Below are 11946 nucleotides of genomic sequence, written 5' to 3' on the forward strand. Positions count from 1 at the left end.
CATGTCATCATTCTCCTTGTCCCATAGTACTCCCATCTCAGTCAAGTAAGCCAATAGGGTATTTGCAAAGAACAACCTCCACTTCTAGTTTATCCTGGTACGCTACATCTGGTCGTGCATGATGGCCTTCAAGTTGAGTGGTATCCCCTCCAATAAAGACATACAACACTACGTGACCGGTAGTCGAGGGAGTATACTAGTTTAGTTGTTGGTCGNAAAGAAAGAAAGACAAAAAAATGCCAAAAAGAAAGTGAATTAGATAAAAAAGTTGAAGGGATTCAAAAAAACATGATGAAAGACATGGAGTAAAGAGAAAAGGAGAAAAATGAATGTCATGACCATAAAGAGTGACGTTACGTCTCTCTAGTTCCCCCGAGGAAAAAGAAATTGACTCAAAGAGTGGTCAATGTACTCCCATCTCAGTCAAGTAAGCCAATAGGGTATTTGCAAAGAACAACCTCCACTTCTAGTTTATCCTGGTACGCTACATCTGGTCGTGCATGATGGCCTTCAAGTTGAGTGGTATCCCCTCCAATAAAGCATACAACACTAGTGACCGGTATCGAGGGATATCAGTTTTGTGTTGGCATGGCATCAGGCGGTTGCATGTGAAATTTAGAACCACACGTGCTAACACACTCATGAGTTCTTTGGCAAGAGAATGGTACTCCACACTCCCATGCTTCCGATTTGCATCTTTCTTGGTTGGGCATAGGACAAACTTAATGTGTGAATAATTAGGTGCCTTGCATATAGAGTCAAACCTGTCCGTTAGTGTGTGTGGCACCCCTAAGAAATTGTTCAGAGCTTCAGCGGAGACATNAAATCAATTCGAGAGGTGCAACAATCGGGGACCTATCGTTGAAGGGCCACGGGAAGGCCAACCTTACTATTGTCAGAGAGCTTACGCCAATTGGCGTAAAGCTCTCTGATAATAGTAAGGTTGGCCTTGCCGTGGCCCTACAAGATAGGTCCCCATTGTTGCACCTCTCAAATTGATTTCAGAAAATTTTGATAATTTTTCTTAAGTGTTCCAATATTGATTGGCTTTTCTAGAATATACTTCTTTGAACCCAGGATCTTATCATAAGCTCGGAATGTCTTTTCACTAACAAAATTCTTCTCCCAATCAGCTCGGTCTATTGGTTCACCCTCATCTTCATCACTCATATCGACTTGTCTTAGCTCATCATCTGAATCAGACTCGGACTTAGATTCTGCAGTAGCCTTCTGCTTCCCTTTATCTTTCGGGTCACTCTGCTTGGAGGATTTGCTCTGGTGCGGCACAGGTTCTCCGATCTCTATCCCCTTGCTAAGCAAATTTGATGATGTTTTTGTAGTACCTCTCTTCACAGTCCTCCTTACTAATGGTTCCTCCTCTTCTTGCTCCGATTCATCAATTAACTGCCTAGTAGGCAGTTCCTTTGCTTTCTCAGTCTGTTTCCTTTTTGTTCTGTGGCTTTGGAGCACCTGTTGCCTTTCCGGTTGGCTTTTTAGGCGGTTGTTTGTTCTCATCTCTTTCTTGTTGCTTGGACATTTTGCTTATTACCGCCATTTTGTGAACCTAAGTACCTACAATGCAAAGAAGTCAACAATTAGTGTACAGAACAGTGAAGTTTCAGCTATAATGCAACTGTGTAAAGGCGTGCAAGCCTAATCATTCGCATGGTCATGCCATTCAGTATTTCATGAAAATACAGCCCATGGCTTTCAGCGCGGATAAATTAACAGGTACTTCATTCAAATTCACAAATGAGCAATGCACTTTATAGACATCATTATGCACACAGGAGAGTGATTCTATTGATGTTCACAAACCATGTTCAATTACATAAAATAACGCACTCGACCCCACACTATTCTCAAGACATAAAAATACGCACAAAGTGCACATAATGCAGCTGCTGGACAATGTACATCACAATACAAGCAGTTAAGCAACTTATTTGCATTCAATTCAATCAGGTCGTTGGTCACTTGAACGCCGATGGTCATTATACGCCTCAAAACGTGAGTTGAAGGAGGGGTGAGCACCCATAACTCCAACACTTTCAAACGCTGTACACAATCAATCAAACGACCCCACACTTATTCACTAGCATATACTAGTGTTGCTCGGTTACTCAGACTTCGTCGGCGCCTAAATTTACCTCACAGGCAATTCGTCGAACATGTGGTATGCAACAGTTATGCCTAGTTTGTTCTATCAATTAGTTAATTCGATTGCCCTCCCAAAATTAACGAGATGAAGAGAATTCTAGTTTATCATCACGAAACCATCACAGATAACAGTGAATACAAGCAAAAACCTTAAAATTGTTCAAGGTCCCATGTTAAGGTTATGTGTAGAATTCAACTTGGTGCAACCTAATCTAGGGGAATATGGGGTGGGGATTCTGTTGCTACCAGCGAGAGAGAGAAGAGAAGGGAATTAGGAGAGAGAAGAAAAGAGGAAGAAGAAGGACAAGTACCTGTTATCGTCGAGGTTGGAGGCATTTAGGGGCGACGGGTTGAGAGAAAAAGAGTGAGGGAGGGGATTTAGGTGTTTCAAGTGTTTTAATGTAACACTTACCCGGGATGCTAAGGTGGACGCTATAGCTGGAGTTCACTGCCTTGTGCAGTTTGCCTCAAATTTTCGGGCTCTTAGGGGGGATGCGATGCATCCACCCTGTTTTCCCACACCTAAACATATATATTTTTTTTTGTCTAATAAATACATACAAGACTAATTCCAACAAAAATAATGAAATACAAATTTAAGGAACCCCTAGAAAAAAAATCAAAAATACAAAGTAAACGGGAAAAATGAACAAACTACGAAAACAAAAGAAAATACTTAGGTTGCCTCCCAAAAAGCGCCTGATTTAACATCGCAGCACGACACAACACGTTCTTCACGCCTCATCCAAGTCCAGCGAGGGCTTGTGATGTGCAATGTCACCACCCCAATAGTGTTTTACTCTCTGGCCAGTTACCAAGAATGTCGCATTGGAACTCGTATCACGCAATTCCACCGCTCCATGAGGTTTCACAGTAACCACTTCAAAAGGACCTGACCATCGAGATTTAGGCTTTCCGAAAAAGCTTTAGCCTCGAATTAAACAAGAGAACTTCTTGACCTGGCCAAACTCGCAATGTTGGATGTGCTTATCATGCCACCTATTGGTGTTTTCTTTATACAATTTGGCGTTTTCATGCGCGTGCAACCGGAACTCATCAAGCTCGTTGAGTTGTAGCAACCTCTTCTCACCAGCTAAGTCCATCTCAATATTTTGCTTTTTAATCGCCCAATATGCTTTGTGTTCAAGCTCAATGGGCAGGTGGCACCCCTTCCCATAAACCAACCTGTACGGAGAAGTACATATGGGGGTCTTGTATGCAGTGCGATATGCCCATAATGCGTCGTTCAGCTTCCCGGCCCAATCCTTTCTATTTCCACTTAATGTTTTCTCTAGAATTTGCTTTACCTCTCTGTTTGAAACTTCCACTTGACCACTTGTCTGGGGTGATAGGCAGTGGAAACTTTGTGCTTAACTCTATACTTTGCAAGAACATTATTCAGTAATTTATTACAGAAGTGAGTTCCTCCGTCACTTATCAACACTCTTGGAGTCCCAAAGTGTGTGAAGATGTGCTTCTTTTCAATGCTTACCACTACCTTTGCGTCATTAGTAGGAAGAACAATGACCTCCACCCATTTAGACACATAGTTGACCGCCACCAAGATGTACCTGTGACCATTAGAATATGGGAACGGTCCCATGAAATCAATCCCCCAAATATCAAAAAGCTCTACCGCCAGAATATTTTGCAAAGGCATCTCATGCTTCTTCCTGATTGTTCCAGTTCTTTGGCATCTGTCACACTTTTGAACAAAGGCATGTGCATACTTAAACAATTTTGGCCAATAAAACCTGATTGTAGCACTTTTTGGGTGGTTCTATCACCACCGTGATGACCTCCGTATGGTGAAGCATGACAGTCATGCAGTATTGCACTCATCTCTTCCTCAGGGACACACCTCTGTACCAACTGATCCGTGTACAACCTATATAGGAATGGCTCATCCCACATGTAGAGCCTCACATCATGTAGGAACCTTCTTCTATATCGGGTGTCAATTCTGGTGGTGTCACCCCACTTGCAATAAAATTCACATAATCTGCATACCACGGGGGTTCACTTGAGGTGATTGCTAATAACTGCTCATCCGGAAATGTTTCTTTGAATGACCCTCCTTCAGCTACATGGCTGCGATTTTCTAATCTGGACAAGTGATCGGCCACTTGATTCTCTGTCCCTTTTCGATCTCGGATCTCTAAGTGAAACTCTTGCAGGAGGAGGACCCAACGAATCAGCCTCGGCTTGGCGTATTTCTTTTCAAACAAGTATCTGATAGCTGAATGATCTGTGTAGACAATAACTTTGGTTCCTATTAGATAGGATCTGAACTTGTCAAAAGCCCACACCACTGCAAGCAACTCTTTTCAGTAACTGTGTAGTTAATCTGGGCTGGATTCAGAGTTTTACTCGCATAGCAAATGGAGTGAAAGATTTTATTTCTCCTTTTCCCCAAAACAGCTCCAATTTCTATATTACTCACATCACACATCAACTCAAATGGCTGCTCCCAATCCGGAGCAATGATAATTGGTGCAGTCACTAACCTTCCCTTCAACTCCTTAAATGCTTTCAGACAGGCATCATCAAACTTGAAGGGGACATCTTTCTCTAAAATCCTGCACAAAGGAGATGAAATTTTTGAAAAGTCTTTAATTAAATGACGATAAAAACCTGCATGGCCCTAGAAACTGCGAATGCCTTTGACAAATGTCGGTGGGGGTAATTTTTCAATCGCCTCCACCTTTGCTTTGTCCACTTGCAAACCATTTTTGGACACCTTGTGCCCCAAAACTATACCTTCACGTACCATGAAATGGCACTTTTCCCAGTTCAACACCAGGTTCGTCTCTTCACACCTAGTAAGCACTTTATCAAGGTTCATTAAACAATTATTAAAAGAGCACCCAAACACATAAAAGTCATCCAAGAACACTTCTACAAATCTCTCAACCATGTCAGTAAAATAGCCATCATCCACCTTTGAAAAGTCGCAGGTGCATTACAGAGATCAAAGGGCATTCTCTTGAACGCATACGTGCCATAGGGACACGTAAATGTAGTTTTCTCTTGGTCCTCTAGGGCTATCGCAATCTGATTATACCCTAAATAACCATCTAGGAAACAATAGTATTCTTGGCTAGCTAATCTATCAAGCATTTGGTCAATAAAGGGGAGGGGAAAGTGGTCCTTTTGGGTGGCATTGTTCAATTTTCTATAATCTATGCAAATTCTCCACCCAGTGAAAATTCTTGTGGGAATCAAGTCATTATTTTAATTAACCAATACAGTCATCCCCCCTTTCTTAGGAATACATTCGACGGGGCTTACCCATTTGCTATCAGAAATTGGAAATACAATACTTGCATCAAGCCACTTAATCACTTCTTTTCTTACCACCTCTTTTATGATTGGGCGGCATTGTTGCTCTACACTTGGCTTGTGTCCGTACTCCATGAGGATTTTATGTATGCAGAAAGCTGGACTAATGCCTTTAATGTCAAACATCGTCCACCCAATTGCTCGCATGTGCTCACGTAGCACTCTCAATAGCTTTTCTTCCTGGAATTTAGACAAGTTAGAAGAAACAATAACAGGTAAAGTTTCAGAACCACCCAAATGAGCATATTAGAGGTGAGGAGGCAGGGGTTTAAGCTCCAATTTTGGAGCTTCTTCTATAGACGGCTTTGGAGGAGGCCTATTTAGGGGTTCAAATGGGTGTATTCCCTGCATGTAAGCACAAGATGCATCAAGGATATGCATCATTTCCTCAACATCATCAATCTCCAAGGATTCGAACAACATGAGTGCTTTCTCTAGAGAATCATCTAGATATACACTCGTGTCAAGAAGTTACTCCTCCACTTCCACTACAGATATCATCGAGAGCTCCTCATAGTGGCGGGGAAGTTGGATTTCTTTGTAGACATTAAAGACTGCTTCCTCGTCATCCACCCTAAAAATTAGTTTTCCCTCTCTCACATTAATAATTGCATCACCAGTCGCTAAGAGAGGTCGTCCCAATATGATTGGAACAGTTCATCAGCCTCATAATCTAGGATAATGAAGTCAGCAGGGAAGATGAATTTCCCAATTTGCAGAAACACATCTTCAATCACTTCCTCAGGATATGCTATAGACCTATCAGCCAGCTGCAACATCACAGTAGTTGGTCTTGGAGCTCCCAGACCCAATTGCTTGAACAAGGATAGGGGCATCAGATTTATGCTTGCTCCCAAGTCACAAAGAGCACGACCCATATCAATATTACCAATTCGCACAGAGATGGTGAAGCTGCCAGGATCTTTTAGCTTTTGAGGAAGCTTGTTTTGGACCCTTGAAGTGCACTCCTCAGTAAGTGCAACTGTCTCAAATTCAGTCAATCTCCTCTTGTGAGCCACTATATCTATTATGTACTTAGCATACTTTGGAATTTCACAAAGTACATCCACCAATGGAATATTCAATTGAACCTAGCTCAACATAGAGAGAAATTTGTTGAACATGAGATCATCATTCTTTTTCTGCAATCGCTGGGGAAAGGTGGTGGTGGCCTTGCAGTCTCCACTGGTTCTAAACTTGCTTCTTCTTTCTTTGACTCGTGTGTTGCTTTAGGAATCAACTCCCCCTCGGGTATAGGCTTGTCCTTTCTCTTATTTGGCACTTCCCCTAGATCCCTCCCGTTTCTGAGTGTAACTACATTAACTTGAGGGTTCTTCTCTATATCACTGGGGAGAGCGCTTGCAGGCCTAGTATTTTGATTTGCTGCTAATTGCCCATTTACCTCTCAAGATTTCTGAAATTGGTCTTGAGCTGTTAATTGTCAAGAAACAACTTCTTCAACAAATCATTCGTACTCTCTGTAGACATGTGATTTTTAACCCTCCCCAAGATTTTTCATATTTTAGCATGTAAATATATAATTTAGGCCTAATAGCGTTATTTCAATTAATTTTGACTCTTTTGCTTTATTTTATTACAAGAAAAATGAAAACTACAAAAAAAATATTTTAGTTTATGTATTTTTCATAAATTTAAAAAAAACGCAAAAATAGTACCTTATTTTTATCTTTATATACTATCGAAAACACAAAAAAATAGTTTCATGTTTTGTTTAATTTATTAGGATTAGCTTTGGCATTGTGTAGTATTTTTACCCTATTTTAAAAGGAGTCAATTAAGGTGATGGATTACAATTTTAAGAGTTTTAGAGCCCAACCCTTGGCCCAATTCGGATTAGTCCATTAAGCCTAGGGATCCTTCTAAACTATTCTTTGGGACAAAAAAAAATAAAAGACCCTAAGGACTTAACATAAAAGACCTAGGGACTAATTGGCAAAATACACATAATAATAAACTAAACCTAGACTCTACATATAGTAATGCCTACCATCTAAAGAAGACAATAAAATCACGCCTGGAAAAATACTGAGGAGCACAACTTTTCAACAAAACGACCCCCTCCCCGGAACTTCCAGCTTGATTCTGTCCAAACGACCCCTCCGATTTTCGCCCTCACCACCTCCTTCGTCTCTCAGCACACCCATCAAAACCAGACTTAACGCTTAAGATGCTTTCCGGTGCCGATTGAAGTTCCATCCGATTCGAGGTTGCGAGTCCGGTTCGAGTTCAAAATTTCGTCGTTTGGCACTCAATTATGACTGTGTAATTGCTGAAAATTTCAATTGAATGAAGCTTTAATCTCAGATGCTCTGAATTTCCGATTCGTTTGCTTGGCCAGTCGATTGTTAGTTTTGGTTCGTATATGCTTCGTCGCCATTAATCTCGATTAGCGTCGTTTGAACTGATGACTGAATAGTTAGCGTCTTCTCCGCCACTGCTTCTTCTTCGCCGGTCAAAATTCCAGCAAGCTCGAACTCTAAGCATCTCAGAGTTTGTTGTCCGAGAGGCGAGGCAGTCCGGTCAGGGATTCTATGAGATTCCGTCGAGGTTCGATTTGAGATCGTCGTACTTTGTTTCCGGTTTGAGGTTTGAGTTTCAATTCTTTCATATACATATGCTATTTCAGCCTATTTACGATGCTCTGTTTATTGTGTCAATGGTAGTGACAAGAATGATATTAGCCTTTGATTTAATCATGTTTGTCTATTGTTTGAGATTTGTGAATCACTGTTGTGTATTTGGCTTTAGATGCATTCAGGGGAATTAATTTCCATGCTTTAAGAATTATGCACCAATTTTAGTTCATGTTAAGTCAAATGATAGTAGAACAACATTCTCTGGTTACACTTGTTGGCAGTGATTCAAGGTAAAACGGATCGTGTGTGGATAACCTGTATAGTGTTTATTTGCTATTCCTTAGCTCATGGTTGAATATTTCCTATACTCCAATTAAAACACTATAATTGTTCCTCCAGTCGCTTAGCTTTGCTTTCTCATTTATGTACGTTATCTAGTTGGCCCTCACTAGATTAATTCTAATCCTTTAGAAATCGAGGCGCGCCATTTAGCGAATTTTCCATGGCCCTCGCAAACTTGAAAGTGCGTAATTGCTTTAGGCACGTTAAATTAATAATTTACCTTCCTAAACTCGGGTGCACATTTATGTGACCCAAATCCAAATCTCAACGTTAGATAAAATGTGTTATGAACTGCAGGTGCATTTATGTGACATGGTTCGAAACATATTTTAAATGACGTTGCAATCTTCCTTAAAAAATGAATAAAGCGGTAAAAGTTAAAATTGCACCATAGGTTGAACATGTACTAAAATCAAGTATTAAGCCGAATATGACAGTTGAGCGACCGTGCTAGAACCACGGAACCTGGGAATGCCTAACACCTTCCCCCGGGTTAACAGAATTCCTTACTCGGATTTCTGGTTCGCGGACTGTTAAACAGAGTCAACCCTTTCCTCGATTCGGGATTTAAAACTGGTGACTTGGGACACCATAAATCTCCCAAGTGGCGACTCTGAACTCTTTAAATAAATCCGGATTCGATTGTCCTTTAATTCGAAAAACTCCTTATTATACCTCTCTTTACCGGGGGTAGTAGCGAAAAAGGAGGTGTGACATCCGTATTTTATGGTAATGAATGAATAGAGTATATATAGTTTGAAAGCAGGCGGAAGAATAAGGTAAAAATAATAGTTCATCAGTAATTATAGAAATAAACGTTAATTAGAATCAATTTAGTATACAGACTTCCTTTAATTAAGGAATCATACTCAAACGGTAAGAAGTAGTGGCAAAATAAGGAAAGGAATCAAGTAAAGCTGCTTATAACACAATAAGGAAGTAGTAGAAGTGCAATATAGGTATAGAGCATGCAATTAAGTTCAAGTTCAGAATCCTATTTAAGGAAAATATATACAAATTAGTTTGATAGCGGAATCAGCCAGAGAAATAAGGCAAGAGATATTTCAAATTCTGGAAATCAGTAAGGAGATCCTCGAGTGAGGTTCTAATTACAGGGAATCAATATTTATCAAAGGAAAATATCACACATGAGCGGAGTAACATGCTATAGGCAAGGATAAATAGGAAACCAGCCTTAATTAAAGGGATATCTTAAGAATCAATAGAAAATATCATGCAAGATCGATGAAGAACCGATCACAGGGATTCGAAGACCCACAAATAGAGAACAATACCAATTTAGGAGAAATTAGCATAAGCTCATGAGAATAAACAGATTAAACTCATAATAGACGAAAATCAGCAACTCTAACAAGCACACATAGGGTAAAAACCATATAAATCAGGAATTCACATAGAGCATGACCTAAATTAACANAGAATTCGAGCTGAGAATAATTGTTATGTTTGGCTTTATCTGATTTTCCTACATGTTTCCTGCTAAATGTGCTAAATGCTTTACCGCTTTGATATTATCTGAACTGTATATAAACTGTGCCGAAACCCTTCTCTTCTCACCTCCGGGGATGTGCTTACTGGTTGAGACTCCCTATTCTGTTAGTGTCATACCCTGAAATAAGAAAAAGGCCCGGACAAGTTACTAAGCCGGACGATCTTGCGGGTCCCCGGTACGTAGCCCCCTCCTCGACTCGAGTTGTCCGCTCGGGTACACAGTCTAGAACATATACCCAGGTTTTGAACCTAGAATAACTCAGCCTCATGCCGGATCCCTAGTAGGAACACTTATCTGCATCATGTGCATTTTGACTTAGGGGACTCAACACAGGGGTTGGGTCCGTCTAGGACAGGTATACCCAAAATAACAGACCATCCTGATGCATCTTATGTGCTACATGTTGCATTTATTCAAGGGGAAAAGGGTCATTTGGCGGACCAATGATAGCTGAGGGTAAATGAAAAAAAAAGGAAAAATTGAAAAATGGAAAAAAGAGGGAAAGAAACAAAAAGGAAAAAAAAAAGGGAAAAAAAGGAGGATGAAGTGTGGAAATAAAGCAAGTGGAGCCTAGTTGTGTTTTTGTTACTTTTTTTTATTTAAGAAAAGAGAGATTTTGGAAATTTCAAAAAGATTTTGCACTTTTATCATTTTTCAAAAATCAAAAAAAAAAAAAAGAGCTTGCATGTTTCATCATTTTCAAGGAAATGACAAAAAATATGTTTTCTCTAAGTTAGTAGTTTTTGTAATTTTCGTCGTATCCAATCTGCCGGAACTACGCATACCTGATTCTCGTCTTTCGGAGCGTGATACGTAGGCAACCCACATAGGGTCCGGTCTTCCTAGTAAATGTTAGGTTCTTGGCTTTGCGGGGTCTTAGTCAAATTTTGCACTTCTAGCCATCTTTTTGGCCAATAAGTCATTTTGCAAAAATAATCGCAATCATGTTTTGTATGTATCTAATAGGGAATGTTATTGTCTCACGTAGTGTTGGTTTAAGTTTTCTCATACAGGTGTGGGTTTACCTACCGGAGTTTGAGCATGACAGATACCCCAGGATCACTGCATTCAGGAGTTGCTTAAGGAGATTTTTCTTTTGATGTTTTGAGTCTGTTTTTTTTTAATGTCGTCTTTTACTTTCTAGTTTTGTACAGTAAAGTTATTTGCTATTGTACTTTTTATTTTATATTTGAAATGGTGTGGTGTAATTCAAAAATAAAAAAAAAGATATTTTGTATTTTAATATTTCCGTTAGAACATTCTTTAGAAATACTACTCCTAGAAATCAAGAGAAAAAAAAAGAGAAGAGAAAGTTTGAGGTAGTTTTATGTTAGGAAATTAGTATCTAGAAATTTTAAGGAAATTTGTTTTTAGTACTAAAAATTCAAAAAAAAGAAGAGATTTTTTCTTTTAGGACCTCTTTAAGAGGTTTTCTTTAAGGTATTAATTCCAAAATTAAAAACAAAAAAAAAACAAAAGAAAAGATTTTCTTTTGAGGTGTTTCTTTGGGAGATTAGTGAAAAATGAAAAAAAAATTCTATTTTTATTAGAACTTTAGGATATTGTACATACTTTATCTTTTGTTTATCATTAGAAATTCTTCTTTAAGCAATCAAAATTGAAATCCAAAAACATTTTGTTTTATCTTCTTCATTGCTTGTTTCGAAATCTTGCATCAGGATATCAAATGAAAATCCAAAATATTTTTTCTGCGGTTTATTCTTTAGATTTTCTTCATTCCAGAAAAAAAAAAGGAATCAAAAAATATTTTTCTCTTATAGGATTTTTCCTTAATAATTTCCCATAGTGTATTTGTTTTAAAAAAGAAAAAAGAAAAAAAAACATGCCCGTTAAGCTTGAGTTTAGAATAGGTCATAGAACATTAAGTCTAGAAAATTCAAAAAAAAAGATTTGCTTCTTTTATTTCTCTCTTCTCATCAGAGTAGTCATTAAGGTAAAAAAGAAAAAAAAAAGAATGATAGTTTGTTTGCT

General features: G+C 39.0%; 1 protein-coding gene across 1 annotated transcript; it reads right to left on the reverse strand.

Moving 5' to 3' along the window:
* On the reverse strand, positions 2895-6380 carry LOC109226031. The gene is made up of 10 exons (XM_019390837.1): positions 6157-6380; positions 5995-6076; positions 5452-5682; positions 5028-5101; positions 4531-4739; positions 4171-4432; positions 3797-4048; positions 3653-3731; positions 3181-3500; positions 2895-3084 (listed from the first exon to the last, which is right to left on the reverse strand). The coding sequence occupies exons 1-10, from the start codon at positions 6378-6380 to the stop codon at positions 2895-2897; spliced, it is 1923 nt and encodes a 640-aa protein (XP_019246382.1).

The sequence above is a fragment of the Nicotiana attenuata genome, chromosome 5 (assembly GCF_001879085.1).
Source record: "Nicotiana attenuata strain UT chromosome 5, NIATTr2, whole genome shotgun sequence".
NCBI classification, from domain to species: Eukaryota; Viridiplantae; Streptophyta; class Magnoliopsida; order Solanales; family Solanaceae; genus Nicotiana; species Nicotiana attenuata.